Source organism: Candoia aspera, chromosome 2 (genome assembly GCF_035149785.1).
Source record: "Candoia aspera isolate rCanAsp1 chromosome 2, rCanAsp1.hap2, whole genome shotgun sequence".
Classification (NCBI taxonomy): domain Eukaryota; kingdom Metazoa; phylum Chordata; class Lepidosauria; order Squamata; family Boidae; genus Candoia; species Candoia aspera.
Genome location: NC_086154.1, coordinates 108,724,107 through 108,745,700, shown reverse-complemented (window position 1 = coordinate 108,745,700; position 21,594 = coordinate 108,724,107). Strand labels below are relative to the sequence as shown.

The 21,594-nt window shown below is 43.2% G+C and overlaps 1 protein-coding gene across 1 annotated transcript in view; it reads right to left on the bottom strand.

Moving 5' to 3' along the window:
• EVPL (envoplakin) overlaps positions 1-21,594 on the bottom strand; it is a 66,988-nt gene that overhangs the window by 16,272 nt on the left and 29,122 nt on the right. The window contains exons 4-13 of the mRNA XM_063293050.1: positions 21,182-21,336; positions 20,888-21,011; positions 12,344-12,469; positions 10,802-10,840; positions 9,357-9,518; positions 8,374-8,481; positions 5,437-5,532; positions 4,403-4,528; positions 2,757-2,903; positions 1,421-1,575 (exon numbers count right to left, since the gene is read on the bottom strand). Of these exons, the coding sequence (XP_063149120.1) occupies positions 1,421-1,575; positions 2,757-2,903; positions 4,403-4,528; positions 5,437-5,532; positions 8,374-8,481; positions 9,357-9,518; positions 10,802-10,840; positions 12,344-12,469; positions 20,888-21,011; positions 21,182-21,336 (1,238 nt within the window). The remainder of the gene's footprint in view (positions 1-1,420; positions 1,576-2,756; positions 2,904-4,402; positions 4,529-5,436; positions 5,533-8,373; positions 8,482-9,356; positions 9,519-10,801; positions 10,841-12,343; positions 12,470-20,887; positions 21,012-21,181; positions 21,337-21,594) is intronic.

Below are 21,594 nucleotides of genomic sequence, written 5' to 3'. Positions count from 1 at the left end.
AATGTTGAGTCATTCTAGTGCATTTATGATAAATCTGCTGTTATCTTTCCTCTTTTGTTTTGGAATGTAGCTTGTCTGATCTGTAGATACAATTTCACAAATGTACTTCCTCATAGTAGTATAGTATCAAAGCTAGTATAGTAGTAAATATCTTGTAATCAACATTTAGTAAAGAAATTGGTCAATATAACAGGTTTCTTTGGATCATTTCCTTCTTTGTGTATTAACGTTATATATGCCTCTCCCCAAGTCTTTGGAATTGCTTTTGATATTTGAATTTCATTCATTGTCTTCAATAGTGCTTCTGTTAGTTCCTCTTCTAGCATTTTATAGTATAGGGCTGTCAGCCTGTATGCACCTGGTTTTCTTTATTGCTTCTTTAATCTCTTGAATTGTTATTAATTTGCTTAAAATTTGTCTATCTTCTTCTGTAAATTTTTTAGGCTCTGAGTTTTCAATATATGTTTCTAGATTTCCTTTGTCAATTTTAAATTATGATTCTAATAATAACTGAAATCCATCAGTTCTTCAACAACTTAATTTTCTCTTCCTGCATGTAGAGTGTATTTTTCTGAAGCACTGTGTCGTAACAGTTTTGAAACCCCTAGTGTCTGAAGCCATAATTGGGCAAAAGAACAGTTATTAAAAATGAGGCAAAAATCCCACCAAATCTTCTGAGGACAAAAAGCATCAAAAGGATGGTTTTGAGTGTGTGTTGTATGGTTTGAAAGGAAGCAGATATTTTATATAAGACTCCTGTAGATCTGGCCTGAGTAGCAACATTACTGATGTTTGCTAAAACTGTTCAGCTATCCACTACAGGCATTTTAGCTAGATGTTTTTCCCCCCAAAATATGTGAGATGTGCTCTGGCATTAAAAAGGAGATGTAGGAGACAGATGGATACCGTAATTTGTCGCCACCATTGGTGTGCTTAGAAAACAAGAAAGAGAAAATACAGTTTTTTAATTTAAAAAATTATAAATGTGGCAAATGCCCAAGGTTATATTTTAGGGTGCATATTGTTACAGAATTAAGATGACATGAAACAAAATGTTATGGTGGGGAATATTCCAACTCAGTTCCATCTCCAAGTATTCTCTTCTGTTTCCTTTCCTATTTCTTTTGTTCCCAACCTCCCATCCCACACCCAAGGTAGAAATCTAGAATGAAGATTTAATACTTGTATTCACCAGCAGTATTTGGTTTTGTTGGATATTTTTTAATTTTTTTTTTTATTGAATAAGTGGACAGGAAAGTGAACAGAGAATACAGAAGTCCCAAGGCAGAAGAGAAACTCTTTATATTACTTGCAAAAAGCATGGGAAGATATTATCCTGAAAGGTGGGGTAACAATAATAACAGCAAGAATTACTAGCTATATATTTGCAGGAGAAAGAGTAAAGAAGCTCTGTACTAACCTATTAACTCTGTCTATGGCCTCTAAGTCTGGAGGTGGGATGGAGAAACAAACAGCAGGTGCCATCTTACTCTCTTCTTTGGCATTCTGCACCACCCAGTTCTCCTGGTTGCTATTATTGTTCAGACTATACTTTTCACCTCTTTCAAGCTGCACCTAGAAGAATGAAGACAGAAAAAGAGATTTTGGTTTCTGATGGATTTCAGATATAATTACCTTTTGCAGGTGTACTAATTCAACTTTTTTCAGATATAATGTTCTCTTGAACACAGGAATAGGGGAAAAAAAGAAGAAGCTGTGTCAGGATGTGATATCCTGCCATGGCACCAGGAAGGAACATCTTGCCAACCCATCGAAACCTGTAGGATTGTTTGGGGATACTTGGGAGTGAAACTGCCAGACTTGCAGAGCAGGCGAGAATGCTTGCGGTAGGATCTTAGTGGATCTGCAGAGCCGCAATTGAGGACGATCAGAATGCTGCACTGCTCAGTCCCGCACCAAGGACAGATCAAAGGCCGCTATCGTCAGACTAAGTGGATTAGAGCTGGTGGGGGGAGCTGGAAACTGCAAGACAAAGAAAGCTGTCAAACTACGAATCCCCGATTTGGGCGGGGGGGGGGACACTTGAGGGTTTTAAATGGTGGGTTGCGCAGGCTTTCTTCACTTGAGTCTTTAAAGTGTAATGGATCACTAGCTTTAATAAAGAACTCTTCATATCCTTACTGGCTGTGCTGAGAATTACTGATTTAACAGTTAAAGGATCACGATCGTCACAAGCTGTTTATGTGTTCTCCTGGAATAGAAGACAAGTATTGTGTGTTGTCATACCTGTTTGCTGTTTGTAGTACACTATAGCTTTATTGTTATATTGTGAGATATTTCAGGGCATAGAGGAATCTATTTCCGTGCAAGAAATCTGATAAGGTTCCAAAGCTTCCTAGATTTCCATGTTCTTCTATATTATAAACCTGCGATAACCAATTAGTTAATCAGGATTTAAGAGTTTGTTCACAAAAAACCACCAGGAGATCTGTCATGGTCAGTTTTGTAACCATTGGATAACTTAGTGTAAGTCTTCAATGTATGGAAAATGTACAAAAAATGACATTACAGGGTTAAAGAGAAATATTTTAGAGAGGGACAGGCCATTATGTTGTGATTTCACAGCACACTGTATCCTTTTTAAAGTACTTCACAGCTCCTTTCCCTTCTGTTCTTGAGAAGCACCTCCACCAAAATGATGTAAGCAAGAATTAAAAACCATAGTGAGATACATAATAGCAAAGCAGAGTTGCAGATGGAACAGTTTCCATCACCCATTATAAAATGCTTCATACATCACCCAAATCCCAATCACAGATGGCATCTATTATAATTGGCTGGGAACACTGGACTCGTCGCATTTTCAAAGGACTGATCTCTTTACTCCTTCTTTTTAGTTCTGCAATGCTCTTTTCAGCTTGTTTCACAGTCTTCTCATCATTCTAGAAAAGAAGGAAGAGTGGAAAATTAGAGCTGATATATATTTGAGAAAAATAACACAGCCTAGAGCAGGACCTATATTTATGATTCACTAAGCCAACCTTAGATTTCTCAGCCATGTCATTCACCTTGGAATCAACTATTTTGATTTAGTTTTATTTTTAAAAATGAGAGGTGATATTCTTGAATGATGAGAATTGCCATGAGCATCAATTTCTTTTCTCCAGAAATGGGAAAATACTTTCCAAATTATTTTGGAAAATTAAAAGATGGCTGCCACCATGAAAAATCCCTGCTATGAGGTTTAGCTGTGGAATATAATTCAACAGCCATAGTTGATATATAGAAAAATGCACACTTTTATAGAGCATGCCGTTTATTCTCCAAGCATTTATTTGAGAAATTCAACTTTACTACCCCATAAATATAATAGTTAGAATTGAAGCAGATAGCTAAAATACTGCCACATAGTGCAATTTTATTTCCTTTTTAGATATGAGGAAATATTTTATATTTTTGCCTCCTTTTAAATCCCAGTAAGAACATTGTAAAAATCTCAAAAATGCTTTATTTAAAAGCAATTATAGAGGTGTTAAAGCATCTCATGCAGGATTATTTTTTGCCAGGGGAGGAGAAGGAATAACAGTATGTTATGCATACATAATGAAAAATATGCCTGCTGCGTTCCACAAGGTTTATTTCCAAGTAAATGTGCTAAAGAATTAACACAATGATTCATGGAAAGAAACCTGAGGAAGGAACTATTTCAGAAAACTGTTTTTCCTCAGATTGCTGGATCAACATCTGATGATGATGATTGCTGAACCGGTGTTTGGTCCCAATTCTAACTGGAGGCCATGTGGTCTGCCAGGTGCTTTCACAGTGCTACACAGACCATGAAGTGCTGCCTTAGCTGGCCAGTGAATGTGGGTTTTGATTTAGTGGCTCACCAGTTATATTATTCAGGCCTCAAAGCTGAAGCAATAAAGGGATCAGTCCTTGTGTCGAGGATACTTATGGGGCAATTACTTAAATTACATTCCCATATTCAAAAGAATGCATGGAAGGCACATTATTATTCTTGTTTCTATCTTATACATAGTTTTGAAGGTATGAAGGGCCTGTGTTGGTTTATGTATCATTCTGCATAATGGTAGAGCAGTTAGGACTGGGGCAAACCAGATTCAAGTCCATTGTAAGTGAAAGTGCAGTTTTCCATTTTGGGTTGCAAAGCCTTCTAGAAGCTAATCCAGCTGCAACCACTGAACAGGACATACGTAGTTTTTCAAGGGACTCCTCTCCTGCTGCCACCTTTCCCCTCTTTTTTGTTTGTTTTGTTTATAATTCCTGGTCCTGCAGGACTACACTTAACTGAACTTAGATGAAACCATAAAAAATAAACAGGTTTGGTTGTCATAGTAGTCTAGCAAAACCATGTATATTCCAGGTTATTAATTAAGACTAGAGCTTGATATCTTTCCGTTCTCCCTTGGGTTCTCACCTCCAGGTGGCACGTTAAGTCAGACACTATTCCCGGACTGTCTTCATTGAACTTGCTGTATTTGTTATCAAGATCATTGTTCAGCTTGTTCAGGGACTGGCTCACAGCATCAGCATCATCATAGAACTAAAGAGAAAAGAAACAAAAATGCAGATGAACAGAATGATCAAGAAGTGCTTCTTTAGCCACGAAGATCGGTTTGTTTTGCAGAGACAGGAGATATTGTCTCATTATAGCAAACCAACAATCCTCAGTATTCAGATCCATGTTGGATCTCATCTAATTTTACTTATGTTGCATAACTAGGTGTCTGACATCTGTACCATTAAATCAGTACTAGTGATTCCAAGAACCCAATATTGCATGTTTACTATTTACTATTTTGCATATATGTTTGTTTTGGTGTTAAAAGAACTACAACCCAATTACAATTGGAGTTTAGACTTTGTTTTGGTTCTGAATTTGCCTTTTGGGATGAATTGAGAAAGAAATAGATCAATTTTTTTTTCTGGACATCTCTGTATTTTAATACCATTCTTCTGCATATCTTTCTGGAGAGGTTATCTGAGTTGGATTAGTTAGACTGGACTTCCCCCGCACAAGTGGGGCTTCTCCCCAAAACTTCATCCACCCATTTTAGAGGTCTGGGACCATAAATAAATAATTTCCACTTTATCCACTGACTTTATTCAATATATAGCAAATGTCGAGAGAATCAACACTCTGGGATAGATTCGGTTCCCATCCCTTGTGTGGACAGTTATTTCTAAACTCTGAATATTTATTATCTGAAGAAATGAGTGACATAGGCTTTCACCAAAGCACAGGTATGTGGAGCATGACAAGAAACAGAAATTTAGAAGCCCCATATTCTGATCACTAAGCCTCAGAGTAACATTGTTCCCCACTGTACTTATTCACTTGAGTTCTGGAGGCTCAAATCTTGATTTTATTTTTTAAGGGAAGGGTTTGAGTTCCTCAGGAAAATTAATAAGCTGCCTTTGATTTTTTTCCTTTGTACCAACTCCTTTTACCTTTCTGTAATTCTCTATGCTCCTCAGATGGTGCTCCTGACAAATGCACAAGTTGAGAAAATTTTGCCATTCATTCTTCAGGGCTTCCTGATGGGCCTGCAGTGAAAAATAAATAGTTCTCACATCTGTGACTTTTTAATTCAGTTTCTTCTCCAAAGACTGACAGCAGAAAATAGCTGGCTGCTGAATCCAGACAATAAAATAAAGTATTCTCTAGGATAGGTATGTTGAATATGGCCTTCAAAATTTGAGAGGAAATTTGATAGATTTGTTTTATATTTGATCAAATCAGCTTTTCATGTGGTCTTGATTAGTGGCATGGCTAATCCATTTTTTAGATATTAATATTAAAAATAAACTACTCTTTAGCCTATTTGCACAGTTAGAGAATGATCATTCGTATATTTTACTCTCATGAAATATGAGTTTCTCAGTTATCAAAGTTTTCAGATTGGAAAACATCACAACTTCAGGGTAAACTGAGGTACACCCTCATGTATCCATGATTATATTTTCTTCCAGATGGACACTGATGTACTTTGAGAATCAGCAAAGCTCAAGCCCCTAGAATAATAGTTGCTTAATAAATTTGTTTGCTTTTGCAACCATTCTTGGGCCACAGGCTGTACACAGCAGTCTAAAGTATGGTGTTTTCCATAACTCTGTTTACAGAATATACTTTCAAAAAAATTTTTTATGAGGATTTCTGGTTTATTGGGGTAGTTAAAATTCTATGAAATCTATTTTCTTAAGCAAAGTTTGCCCACTGAAGCACAGACTGCTTATTTGGAACAATTAGGTCAGAACAAGGGGAGCCTGTGGCAACAAATCTCAGTGCTCACCTGTAATTACAATGGCAAGACTTTGTCAACTTTTTTGTGATTATTCTTTTCAAATTTTAATAACTTTTGATTAGTTTAATGCCAGTACCTATTGTGTTAATAGGTATAGGTCAGTTTTTCACTGCTAGGAGATACTGTGCAAATACTCTATTTGAATCTGTATTTGTTTTCATTTGATTACTTGGAGCTGTGAATACAGAGAACCATTTTAAAATAATTATTATTCCTGACTTGTTCAATAGTGTACTGCATCAATAATAAAGTGTGCCATTAACCTTATTTCTACATTTTGTTACGGACATCCAACAAGTTAATATGTCCTTTCATTTACATCCAGTAGTAGCCATATTAATTGTACAGCAAGTCTACAGTCCCCAGATAGTCAGGGACTGTATGTTACACCACATTATCTGATTTATATGCTGATGGCTGCTAGATAAATAGGTAGAGCATACATTTGAGACAAATGGTTTACAGCAAGAAAATTCAGATCGTATCATCTAATCAAGTTAGAATGATTATTTAGGCATGCTAGTTTAGGAAATAAATCCATATACCAAATCAGATTTGCTCCCTCTTTTACAAACTTTATGCCACATTCTCTCCTCTACTGTACTTGGATTTTATTCCCTGTTGACTGACAAGGGGGGAATTTTTTTATTTGGACCCTCTGGGCATTCCAGGAAAACAGATATGTGCAAAATGCTCTATTTTTTCCTCCACAACATGCTTATCTAGCTTTTTCAGGGTTGGCCCAGTAGTTTTCTGGAAGCAAATCTTCTTGAACACGATGAGGATCAGACTGTTTCAGTCTTGAAATTCGTTGGGACATTGAATGTCTAAAATTCTAAAAAACAACAACACTGAACTTCTAATAATCAACATCTATGGTTAAGCATTTCTTAAATCCTAACTTCCTAATTTAATTGTAGAGAAGAATTTTGTGCTTACTACCCCCTTTTCTGTATGAACATTTAAGACATATCTAAGTCCTCTCCAGTATCCCCAAATGCCTCTCCACCTTTGACAGGTGTTTGTGGAAGCTCTATAGTTAGCTATGCATTCCTTAGCAGCTCAGCACCAGAGACAATTGCAGGTAATGTTTAGACACCCCTGGCCAAATTGTGTGTTTCAATTCCTAAATGAACAGAAGCTTACACCACTCCTATGTGGAACTAAGTCAGTATTTTGTAACACTGGCAGGTGTTACAAACACTTCCTGTAGCCTGCTATCCTTGCTTTTTCCCTACTTTTCCTTGCAGAACTTTTCTAGCTCAGAAATATTCTTAGGTCTTCTTGCATGTACTGCGTATTTGAGATCTCCCCATAGATTTTCAGTAATATTCATCTTTGGAGATAGGAAAGGCCATTTCAAAACCCTCTGTCTTCCTTTCTGTCAATATTTCTGGTTGATTTGGAGGATTATTTCATACTTTTGTCTTGCTGTAACATATAACCTCTTTTCAGCTTCAGTTTCTACACTGATTGTACAGAGGCAGTGGGGAAATGTTCTTCGTCTTCCAATGCTTCCAGACAAATGGGTTCTAGGGCTATCAGTAAAAAAGTTATTCAGCTACTCCATTTTTTTCCTACACAACAAAATTAGTTTGGAAAGAACTATGGTGGAACTAGTAATGAAAAAAGGCAAGAGGTTTACCGAATGGAAGAAAAATTTGTCTGGACCTCTCATAAACAGAAATCCCCTAATTAAACCCTCATTTAGAAGCATCTTTTTCTCTGTCACCAGGCAGCATCCATTCCCTCAGGTCGAGGTGAGGGAGAAAAGAGAAAAGCCCATATCATTGAGAGACCAGTAATTTGTGACTCCTCTTTTCCTTTGATCTTTTCCCAAACCAGTTGCTCATTAGAAGATCTTTGTAATTAAGAACAGGTGGCAACATTTGTTTTCCTTTTGCTACTAAGTTTTGCTCCCAATCCAATTTTGTTAGTTTGAGGACAGGAACCTTCCCTTCTTCTTTTTTCTTTTTTTTTTTAAACTTTGTTAGCTCTTAAGGAGAACAGGGTAAATATTCTTCAGATAAACAAACAAATGAAAAGAGTCTGGTCCCTAGGATTTCAGAATTTTGATATTTACCTGGATTGGGGTCACTGCTGGATGCTTCAATTCAATCATCCGTTCTCCATCATCCTGGAGTGTATTCACATACTCTTCCTGGTTAAGCAGCTCATTGCTTCTGAAATCCTGCAGAGAAGGAAGAAAGCCAACACAGTGCAAGTGGCCACAATGAATTAGTTGAATGATACAAATATACATATGCAACAACTGGACTAGTGGGATCAGACAGTTTACTACTTTGGAAGCCACCCCAGTCCTGCCATAAGAGTAGAGGGTATCTGTCAAAGACATGTACAGGTAGTCCTCAGTGACGGTAATTGGGACAGGTATTTCCATTGCTAAGCAATGCACTTGTAAAACACAATGTCATATGACCATGCTGCTTAGCAATGATGGTTCTGGCAGACCCTGGTTACCATTGTTAAGTGAATAAGCATGGGTCATTAAGCGAGGAGCTCATGTGACCACAACTTCAAACTTCCTGCTGGCTTCTCCGTTGACTTTGTTGTGGGAAGCTGGTAGGAAAGGTTGCAAATTGTGATCATGTGATTGTAGATGCTGTGATCATCAGAAATCTGGGCCAGTTGATGAATGCCCGGATTGCAATCATGTGACTGCAGAGACACTGTGACAGCCAGAACTTCAAGGACTAGTCATAGGTACTACTCGTTCAGCACTGTCACAAATTTGAACAGTTGCTGAACAAGTGGTCATTAACTGAGGACCACCTGTACTTTTAACAATGAGTAAGTCTTACTGAAATCAGTATGGCAGGAGAAAAATGTTGCCTGGGTTTTCCTACAAAAGCTTGCATAGTAGTTGTGCAGGGATGTGCTGATTGATTGGTAGAATCAGGATTTATTTTTGCAGTTGCCTAACTAACATAACCACTGGGAACATCTGAAGCTGATGCTGCTGGAGTATCATGTTCCCTAACAGAGTTTGCAAAGCAAGAATTCACACACCCATGCATACCGGTTGACATTCAGGGTCTTGTTTACCTCATACTCACGCCGGACTGACTGGGGATCAATCATTTGATCACTCCAGTCCTGCTTCAAGATCTTCTTCTGTTGCTCTGTGAGATATGCCAGCTCTTTCATGCAACCTTGTAGGTGGGTATAGAGGCTGTTCAAGCTCTGGCCTCGCCAGATGGAGGCTTTCTGTCAGATTGAGGGGAAAAATACATATTAATTGTCATTTCATTTAACTATTGTGGTCCAGTTGTCACCAACCAGATATTGTAATGACAAATTCTAGCATTCTCAAGCCCTTGGTATTATGATGTGGGGATACTAGGATTTGTAGTCCAATAAGATGGGAGGGCCCTGTGTTGGAAAAGACTGCTGTGGTTCTTTATAATTCCCCATTTAACTTAATGTCAGCACATCCTTATCCAGAATTCTAGATCAGCACCACTGAATTTTTATTATTTATTTATTAGATTTCTCTCCTGATTTTCATTCAGAAGCTCAAGATGGTAAACATAATACTCCTTCCTCCTCCTATTTTCCCTACAACAACAACCCTGTGATGTTGGTTGGGCCAAGAGAGAATGACTGGCCCATCGTCAGCCAGGGAACTTCTATGGCTGACAGTGGACTAGAACCTGGGTCCCTGCTCCTTGTCTAACACTGTCCCCACTACACCATGCTGGCTCTTGGTTATGGCCGGTGCTGTCAAGGGTAACAGCCAGGCCACTGCAAGAATTCTCTCTCGGGGCCTGTTATGCTTCCAGTCCAAGAACTCTCTCCTGCATCGTACATGAGCTACTTCATGAACCTCTTCAGAAGAGGCCACCTGATGTGGGCAGGAGAGTAAGGTTGGCCTGTCCTCAGTAAAACATGTCACCTGTTAGATTGGGTGCAACTCCAAAATGTTGTGTGGAGATGCCTAGGGCATGAAAACACTCAATAGTGCTGGTGCTTTTATTATTTTGTTCTTGTACAGAATTCTCAAGTCAGAGGTAAGAATATACGACACAAACACCACAATCAGCTTCCAGATACCTTTATTAGTGTCCACCGGACCCTCTGTCCTATCCCAGTTTTGAAAAAAAGATTCTTTTACAAAATTAAACAAGACGCTGGAAACAGCAAAGCAAAATCCCAGCCTCTAAAAACTCATTTGTTTGCAGGAAATTCTTTGGATTAAGGTCCCAATGAAATAGGAGAGAGCGCCTATGGGTCTCGTTCATCTCCCATTAATTGGGGGTACTGTAACTGGTCATACCCACCACGGCAGCCATTTTGTACATAGGCATGTCTGTCATGGCACTCATTTTGTGAATGTGCCCATCTCATCCTCTCAAAACCAAATGTGTTCTCACTCCTGCCTTAAGTAGCTGGATCATCACTAAGCCCACCACATTTTTCCAATCTCAGCTTACACGAATCTAATAACATTTTCTTTAAAAAAGTTACAGCCTTCTGAAGAAAATTCTTACCAGCAAATCCTTGTATTGAGCCTTTAAATCTCCAGCTTCCTGTTTGGAGAGAGTGAGAGCAATTTTATTTTTTAAAAAGAGAATACTACTGGTTTACAGAATGTATTTAAAAGATATACCATCTTGCCTTAGTTTTATACTGAAATGTTTGGATTTAGTATGAACTTGTTTTTTTAAAAAAAATCCATGAGCAAACTGTGATTCCTTCATAATGTAGTCAATATTTACCATTTAAATTTAAATAAAAGTATAAAATGTTATATACAGAACACAGAATCTTTAGCACTGAATCAGAATATTTGTATTTGCTTAATACTTTCAGATTCAATTATGCATAGTTTTTATTTTAAAATATTGAAGGAATTGAACCATTAACTAAAAAAAATCAAATGTTGCTTTTGACTATCAGTCAGCATTATGAATAGATATTTCACTTTTCAAAGCTAATGATGAGTCAACTGTTATTTTCTGATAATTCACTGGCAAGGCAACAGAAGTGCAAGGATTGTTGAAGGACCCATAATTAAAATAATAAGACTATAGAGGTCTTTTATGAAAACATTTATTAATGAAACATTTTAATACTGATTCACAGTATGCTAAGTGACATTTAACAAACCTTTTAAACTAAGTCCTACAAATTTAATCATTTGAAAGCTGCCTATTTTTCTTCTCTTGGAACTTCAGAACATGTTGATGGACAAGAAGGAAAAGTAGTCATTCCCAATCAGATGCTGATGGTTTGAATGTCAACTTAGTCCCAAAGAGCATGGCCAAAGATGAAGGCTTCTGAAAGCTGTAGACTACAACATCTGAAGAGCATCAGGTTGTCTGCCCCTTTTGTCTTCACAAATTTAGTCCCCTCATATGCGTTAGATTATAATTCAAAAAGTCTCTATTGAGCTTGGCACAATTATTGTGTTAGCTAGTGCTGAAGGGAGTTGTGGTCCATCATGGATGGAGGGCCTTTGTTGAAATGGATTTGTTTGTTCTTCTCCCTCACCAACTCTGTTAACTTCCACCCACCCACCCAATTATACAACATGAAAATGCTCACAATAAATACTGTCAGTTCTCCCATCATATTACTGGGGTGCAATAATCACATCTCCAGATGCAGAAACAAGATCCAAGTCTGTTGTCTTAGACTTCTGATATTTTCATTTTTCTTCCTTCCCAAGTGTAGTTCTGCCTCCTAGAGTACAATAATATAATCCTATAGTGTTCACTGTCTGAAGTTCACTTTTCAAGAGAAACAAGGGTTAGCAAAGGAAGACTTGTGAACTTCTCAAGAGTAGGAACTTCACATCTTCATAAAATCTATCAATTATAGAATACCAAAAATCACTGGGAGTTAAGAATTTGGTTTGTTTAAACAGGTCCTCTAAATGTATAATGGTACATTTTTCAGGGTGTGTGAATTACCAGCTGAGTACGCCTTAAAAAGGTCAGGTTAATTATTCGTCACTCTCCAACAACACAGCATTGGGAAGATGTGTAATTCATATCTAAAATGAAAAGACAGGCAATATGCCACCTTACCAGACCGTGAAGGTTTTTAACCTGGAGGCCATATGCTTCTATCTCCTTCTGAAGAATGTTGTGTTCTGCAATTTGTTTCTCCAGCTCAGGCATTGTAGGTCCATATTTCCCTCCATTGACTTGTTTCTGCAACAAACCCACCAGTAAGCCATCACAGTGTATCCAACTGAAGGGAAGAGATATAGCTCAAGGGTGGACTGTGGAGTCCTTGGTGCTCTCTGAGCTCGGTTATTTGCTTGCCGATGTTTCATTACCTGGCTAGGTAATGATGATGTTACCTAGCCAGGTTATGAAATGTCTACAAGCAAACAACCAAGCTGTCATGACCTCGTTGCAAGGCACAAAGAGCCTCACAACGTGGATCATGATCATTAAGGAAAAGGGGAAGAAGATAATCAAACCAGGGATTAACACAAGCACCCAAAGGCACCCACACCCATGGACCCATAAACAACTGAAAGGAGAGACGTCAGAGGAGTGAAGATAAGAAGCACATGGTGCCCCGGAGGACACAACCATCGCAGGGAGACAAAGAGGACACCGGGGAAAATGCCCAAGCAGCCATCAAGGGTCCCATCAAGAGGGATCGGGGCATTGAGGGGTGGGGAAGCCCGGGGCAATACAGGAGGGTATAAAAGGGGCGCCCCCACACTACCTACCCCGTTCCCGTTTTTCGTTCTGTCAGCTATCATTCCAATAAACCAGAAATCCTTAATACCCATTAAGTGAGTCTGTGTCTTATTGCGAAGCGAGGCTGGCCCTGACATAAAAACGGGAACCCCCAAATTTTTTTTTTCCACCTGGTACCTATCCAACAAGCTTGTGAGGGACCCAGCCAGGCATGGAGAACCAGGAACCGAGGAGGCGCAACCCTTCGGCGCCCGGCGACGAAGCCCCACTCTCGCAGGGTGGGATGCAGCTGAGGTCCGGGTGATGCAACGCCCCAGTAAGTATGGGACCCAGCTGGGGGGAAGCAGCGGGGAGGGACCCACCCCGGCGCCCCGGAGCCCGCGAGGCACCGGGGGCGAGATGAGGGGACCCTCTCCAAGCCTGCAGGCAACCCCGGAGGAAGCGCGAGATGAACCGCCACCCTGGGCGCTCGAAGGCGAGGGCGCGCCTGGCACCGCGGCGGGAACGAGGGACGATCCGTCCTCTACCACGGCCAACGGCGAGGGCGAGCGGAGCGGCGAACACCTCGGCGGGAAGCCGGGGACGGCGGAGAGGCTCGACGCGTTGGAGGAAGGGATGCAGGTGGTGCGGCAGATGCTCCAACAGCTGACGGCGGCGCAGGGACTCTGCGGCGGAGGCGGCGCAGAGGCAACCCTGGACGAAAGGCGGCGGGGCGAGCGGGGCGGCGGTGACGGCGGAACCCGACCCAAGGAGCCCACCCGACGACCGGAGGCGCACCGGGATGAGAGACGGGGTGGAGACCCAGCGGACGGCGGCAACCACGGCGGGACCCGACCCCAGGAGGCCACCCAACGATCGGAGGCGCGCCCGGACATGAGACGGCGGGACAACCTCAGCGGCGGCGGTGCCCAGTCCCAGGAGCCCACCCCACGACGGGAGACGCGCCAGGCTGAGAGGTGGAGGGACGACCCGGCGGGCGGCGACGGCGATGGTGGAGCCTGGATCCAGGAGCCCGACCGAGGGAGAACACCCTGCCCTCCCCCCCGAGCGACGGGACGACGACCTTGCGAGGAGACCCAGAGAGAGGCACCAATGCCGCAAGAGAACTGGAGACACCCCGACCCGCAGCAGCTCCCGCAGAGCCCGAGGCACGACGTAGAGGGGGCCAGGAGCCAGACCAGGACACCCGCCAAGGACTTTGGCATAAAGTTCGACGGGGACCCCTCGAAACTCTCCTTTTTTTTGACTAACGCGAGGTACTACCTCGAAGAATGGGGTCCCTGCTTCAGAACTGAGCGGGGCAAAATCAATGCCCTGGCCATAAAATTAAAAGGGCGGGCCGCCGATTGGTACGTCCAATTGTGCCAATCAGGTGCCTGGGCGCTGCAGGACAGCACTGAATTCCTGCAGGCGCTGGAACGGCACTTCAGGGACCCCCTGGAGCAAGAAAAGGCGAAAAGGGCGCTAGAGACACTCAGACAAAGCCCGCGCTCCGTGGCAGAGTATGCCATGGAGTTCCAAGCCCTAGCCGGAAAAGTGGACACTTGGTCTCAATCGACACTGATTGAGAAGTTCAAACACGGACTCAACTTAAACGTCCTCCGGTGGGCACTCGGCCGCGACAACCCCAGCTCCCTCACGGGTTGGATCCAGCTGGCAGCAGAAGCGGAGAACGCTCACGACACGTTCCTCCACGCAAGGAGGGAAACGCAGCAGATGGAGACAGCGAGACCCCCACGCACCAGCGCAAGGCAGGTGAGGGCGAGACCCCAACCCTGGAAGGAGGAACGGGACAGACGCTTCGCAAAAGGGCAATGTTTCACGTGCGGCAGGGAAGATCACAAAGCAGCCGCATGCCCCAAAACGACGCCCAGAGAGAGCCCAAGGAGGGCACAAACAGCACCAACCCCAGCGCCAAGAAAGCGACCAGCGGCGAAGGGGGAGTACCGACGCAGACACGTCCCCTACAGTTCAGAGGAGGAGGAAAGCAACCCCGATGAGGCGGCGGGAAACGACAACCACCTGGCCTAAGGGGCGCCGAAGGACAGGTGGAGGACACTGACAGGCGCTTCGACAAAGGGGTGAGTGAGGAATGCCCCACCCTCTACGTCCGTGTCACCCTCACCCATCGAAATAAAACCGAAAAGGTCTGGGCACTCATTGATTCGGGTTGCTCCAAAAGCCTGATGCACCCTGACCTGGTAGCCGCACTCGACCTCCGCTGCTATCCACTTCAGCACCACCTGGTGTTCTCGCAGCTCGATGGATCTGCAGCGGGAGGGGGCCCGGTCACCCAATACACCGGAGAAACCGCGCTACGGCTCGGCAGCCATGAGGAAAAATTGGCTTTCATCGTGGCACCGGTGGGGCAACCCCGACTCATACTGGGGATCCCATGGCTCGTGCAGCAAAACCCAGTCATCAACTGGAGAACCAGAGAGATTAAGTTTGCTGACGGGCGTTACCAAGCACCTTCAGGGAACAGGGTTCCCCGAGCAGCCATGGGGGGGGCGACGATGACTGCGGAACACAGAGAGACAGCACTGCCAGAGGGACTGCCAACCAAATACAGGGATTTCGCCGACGTTTTCGGCGAGAAAGAGGCGGACAAACTCCCCCCCCACAGAAAGACGGACTGCACCATTGAACTGGTCCCGGGGGTACCCCTACCCAAACCAAAAATATATGCTATGACCCAGCGAGAGCTAGCAGCATTAAGGGACTTCATAGATAAAAACCTGGCGAGAGGTTTTATCGAGCCAGCAAACTCTCCAGTGGGAGCGCCAGTCCTCTTTCGCGAGAAAAAGGACGGGTCATTGCGGCTCTGTACAGACTACCGCGGATTAAATGCAGCAAGCATTTCAAATAAATACCCCTTACCCTTAATAAAGGACATTTTGTCCCACCTGGTAAAGGGTAAGGTATTCTCCAAACTGGACATAAGGGAAGCCTACTACCGCATACGGATACGGGAGGGGGATGAGTGGAAGACTGCTTTCAATTGCCCATTGGGGGCGTTTCAATATAAAGTACTCCCATTCGGACTGGCAGGAGCACCGGGGGTATTCATGCAGTTAATTAATGAGGTCCTGTGTGACCACCTTTTTAAGGGGGTTTTGGTTTACCTGGATGATGTATTGATCTACACAGAAACAGAACGTGAGCACGAACGCTTGGTAAAGGACGTGCTCAAGAAACTTCGCAAGGCAGAGCTGTTCATTAAGCTCTCCAAGTGCAAGTTTCACAAAAAACAAATTGACTACCTAGGGTATAGGATTTCTGCTAAAGGGATAGAAATGGACCCCAGCAAGGTCCAAGCCATCCTGGCATGGGAACGCCCACGCACGAGGAGACAGCTGCAAAGCCTCCTGGGATTCACTAATTTCTACAGGGGGTTCACGCCCAGGCTGGCAGAGACTATTTTGCCCCTAACTAACCTGCTAAAGACTAAGGGCTTGGGGGACACGCGCAAATCGAGGAACCCGGGGGCGCTACTGAATTGGACAGCTGACTGTCAAACGGCATTCGAGAGACTGAAAACCCTCTTCACAGCTGAGCCAGTGTTACAACACCCCGACCCCACCAAACCTTTTGTGGTGCAGGCAGATGCCTCCGACTTTTCCATCGGAGCCATCCTGCTCCAAAAGGGCTCCGACAACCACCTAACGCCCTGCGCCTACCTTTCCCGCAAATTCTCCGAAACGGAGCGGAGATGGCACGTATGGGAAAAGGAGGCGTTTGCAGTAAAGACAGCCTTGGAAACGTGGCGGCACCTGCTGGAGGGGGCCTCCTGCCCCTTCGAGGTCTGGATGGACCACAAGAACCTGGAGGCACTCAGCACGCCAAAACGGCTCAGCCCGAAGCAGGTGCGATGGGCTCAGTTTTTCAGCCGGTTCAATTTCACGCTGAAATTCATACCGGGCAAGAAAAACTTCTTGGCAGATGCCCTTTCCCGACGGCCACAGGACGACACGCAAGCCTCCGACATCGTGGGAACAGTATGGACCGAGAAACAGCTCGGCTGCCCAGCTGTCACGCGGAGCCAGACAAGGAATCAGCGCACGCCAGCACGAACGGCGGGGAGCGATCGGAGCCGACGCTCAATTTCACCGAACTGGCAACAAAGACTCACACAAGCACTACAGCAAGATACAGGGTTGCAGAATAACCAACAACATGTATCTTTCAAAGACAACATCGCCTGGAAAGAGAAAGCCTTGTACGTGCCCGAATCACTGCGGGGGGAAATCTTACACAGAGCGCACGATGACAAATCTGCAGGGCATTTTGGGTTTGTAAAAACCCTCCACCTAACGAGGAGGCAATTTTGGTGGCCAAACCTCAGAAAGGACGTAAAAGACTACGTAGCCAACTGCCCCATATGTGCCACCACCAAACGGAAAGGAGGGAAACCCCACGGGCTGCTACAGGCGGTAGCCAGCCCCTCCCGGCCATGGGAAGAAATTTCCATGGATTTCATTGTGGACCTCCCACCCAGCCAAAGAAAAACTGTGATATGGGTGGTAAAAGACTATTTCTCGAAACAAGCACACTTCATCCCGTGCGCAACTATCCCCTCCGCACAACAACTGGCACGTTTATTCCTAACACACATATACAGGATCCACGGCGCCCCCTACAGGTTGGTGACCGACAGAGGAACACAATTCACGTCAAAGTTTTGGCGGGAATTTTTAAAACTAATCGGAACCAAGCAAGCACTGTCCACTGCGTGGCATCCACACACGGACGGATCTACAGAGATCCTAAACTCAACACTTGAACAGTTCCTGAGGGCATTCATAAATTATCAACAGGACAACTGGGTAGACCTACTACCTTTTGCAGAGGTGGCCTATAATAACGCGGTACACCAGAGCACTGGCCACACCCCATTTAAGGTGGTCTACGGAAGGGACTTTGTACTGATACCAGAATTGCCACAACCTGAAACCCTGCCCTGCTCACCAGACGATTGGGCGGCACAGCTGGCAACAACCTGGCCAATCATCCAAACGGCCCTAGCAGACGCACAAACAACGTACAAAAAATATGCGGACAACCACAGGGCGGAGGCACCAAACTACAAAGTGGGAGATAGGGTCTACCTCTCCACTAAGTTCATAAAGACCTCGCAACCCTCGAAGAAATTGGCACCAAAATTCATTGGACCTTTTAAAATCATACAGGTAATCAACCCAGTTACTTTCAAACTAGAACTGCCTTACGATTTGAGACGGGTCCACCCAGTGTTTCACTGTGCACTACTGAAGCCAACGAGCACATCCAAATGGCATACGGAAGAACCTCCACCCCCACCCATAATGATAGACAACCAACAACATTTTGAAGTAAAAGAAATACTGGACTCAAGAAAGCAAAGAGGAACACTACAATACCTCGTGAGATGGAAACATTTCTCACACCCAGAGTGGGTCCAGGCACGACACGTCATGGCTAGACAACTAACAAGACAGTTCCATGAGGCATACCCGGAGAAACCAGCACCATAGAACATCTTTGGGGGGGCAGCATGTCATGACCTCGTTGCAAGGCACAAAGAGCCTCACAACGTGGATCATGATCATTAAGGAAAAGGGGAAGAAGATAATCAAACCAGGGATTAACACAAGCACCCAAAGGCACCCACACCCATGGACCCATAAACAACTGAAAGGAGAGACGTCAGAGGAGTGAAGATAAGAAGCACATGGTGCCCCGGAGGACACAACCGTCGCAGGGAGACAAAGAGGACACCGGGGAAAATGCCCAAGCAGCCATCAAGGGTCCCATCAAGAGGGATCGGGGCATTGAGGGGTGGGGAAGCCCGGGGCAATACAGGAGGGTATAAAAAGGGCGCCCCCACACTACCTACCCCGTTCCCGTTTTTCGTTCTGTCAGCTATCATTCCAATAAACCAGAAATCCTTAATACCCATTAAGTGAGTCTGTGTCTTATTGCGAAGCGAGGCTGGCCCTGACACAAGCTCAGAGAGCACCAAGGACTCCACATCATACTGTATATATTCAGAGTTGTTCTACTGCAATAAAAACTATTCTATTTCTTTGATCTCTTGTCCAAATGATTGCCATGTTGTCCCTACTATTTGTGACCACTGCTAGCACTCAGGCCAAGTTATCTTGGACTGTTAGAGACCAGAAGTCACTAAGAACTAGAAAAAGATGCAGGAAAAATGGTTATGGGAAGAAGCAGGACAGGCAAAGATTGACAGGATCATTTTGAAAGATTTTTTAGTTGTCCCACCAAAAAGCTCCTTATCCTATTGATAAACCTGTACCTTCAAAAGGCTCCTTGCAGAACTGACCCATTTGATACAAAGAGTATATTATGATATTATATTTCTGTGAAAATACAGGCAGAAAACATTCCAAAAAGGACATGTGTATTGAAGAAAACCTGGTGTCTTGAAAGTGTACACAGATAAAGCTATTGAGTATGTTTATATCCAAGGCAACAGAAATATCAGGCAACAGGCACAACCTTCCTGGCCTTAATCTAGGTGTACTGATACTTACTAACACAGTATTACAAATGGAAGACTATGTTATCTGGAGCTCTGTAAAACTGCACATCTAAGGTAAGGTAACTGCAGAATAAAAACTAGAAATACTCAGGACACTAGAGAAGAGAACCACTAATACACATTTTGTTCCTAGACATTGTTAGGGCTCCTTAGAGTACCTAGGAGAGGAACACCATGGCAGCAAGTCTGACTTTGTGTTGTACTGGAAAGAAGAAGGGAATTAGTCCCAAGAGACCCTGGATGCATAAGAACCTTAGTAATAACACATTGTGTCGGTGCTCACTTACTGTATGTGTCACCAAAGGAGAATTGCAACCCCCCACAATCATTGTGTTGAGTTCTGTGTATAACAGTAACTTATGATTACTACAATTATACTGTTGATTGGCACTTTTGGGGTCAGTCCTTCCTTAAGTTTCTTAATCTTTAAGCGAGACATGAATCAAAGAGATTCCTCTAATAAAAGATTATATTCTAGGCCACCCCAGGCAACTCCTCTGTGAAATGAGGAGATGGAAGGACACTTTAGTGCTCTTGGTTGAAGCACATTGACTGCTCACTGTCTGTAGGTTTGAGGCAAAGGGGCTCTTTTTCAGACATTACCGTTCAATAGCTACTAGATTTTATGACCCTGAGGGTTTTGTTACAGGGAACAATTAAAAACAAGGATATTCTTATTGCACCTTTAAAAACTTCACTTGCTGAGAAATTGTATTTAACAAGCAAAACACAATCCCTACTGCTGTAGTTCATTCAGTGATGGTGATGACAAGGGGGCTTAAATATAGTTGTTAGGCTGCATTACCAGTCAAGCTGCATATTCTTGATAATATTTCCTGACTGGCATGAATTATTAAACCAGGGTTATTTTTATTTGTTTAGCAGCAAATATAATACTATTCTTCAGTGTATGAGAGTACAACTTGTTTTACCCGTTGAGCTAAATTATAGTTTGCTTAACTGTGGTTCATTCATAAACCACAGTTGGCTGTGTTTACATAGCACAGTAAGCTGAGATCAAACAAACCAGCATGATGTGTAAACTTTGCCAATATGTGTTGGTCCACCGTGAAGTTTTGCCTGTGGCAAAGCAAACTTCTTCGCTTCATCATGAATTTGGAGAGAAGGTTGTTGAAAGGATTATTGTGTTTTTATGGTCAAAGCCACGCATGCCCTGATAAGCATTGGTTGAGGTAATCATCTTTATTATGCCAATATCATCAACTACAATCTTTGCCTTGCAAAGATAAAAGGGGAGAATTTGCTCTTCGGCTGTTATCGCCAAGTAAAGCTGGGCTTTACTTTATTAACTTGATATACAAATGCACTTGACCAAATGTAAGGAAACTTACCCAATCAGCAACTCTCACCTGTTTTTGTTCTAGAATTTTTGCCCAGTCCACTCTGGGACCAGCTTCAGGAAGTGTAAATTTTTCATAGAGCTCTCGATATTCCGCACATTGGCGTGTCATTCGGTCATGGAGCTGCTTGATGCTTTGGAGGAGAGAAGGAAGGAAGGTTCTTCATTAGAAAATGGGTTTCTTCAAAGTTCTTCAAGGAGGAATTGCCCAGACTTGATCTGAAGCTTGTCATTTAAATGTGTTTCCACGCATTTACTAAATATTTCTCAAGAGGGCTGAATGTAACACAGATCCACTACTTACTCTTTTTCAATTTCAAAGGCCTGAGGGTGTTTCAGATGCTTGGCTTTGTCTACATCTAGGAAGAGGTCTTTCAGAAGTATCTCTGCCTCTTTCAGGTTTTTGGCATTTGGCTGCTGGAACTCCAAAATCTTGTTCTGCTGATGATTGCTAACATCCTACAACAAGGAAAACATAAGATGCATAAGCCTCATTCCCAGCAGAGAGGAAAATGTGGTTGCCGATTCAGAAGGCTTTGGCCTAAGGATGTGATTTTTGATTCCAATATTGATTCCACAAATGCAGGTAAGTAAGTTTTTATCGTATAAGTTTTTATCACACAGTATACAATTAATTTATAGAATTCATCGCATTGAATAAGATTATGGGGAGAGACACTTTGGCTGAAGGCTGGATTAGATATTCATTGTTTTGAT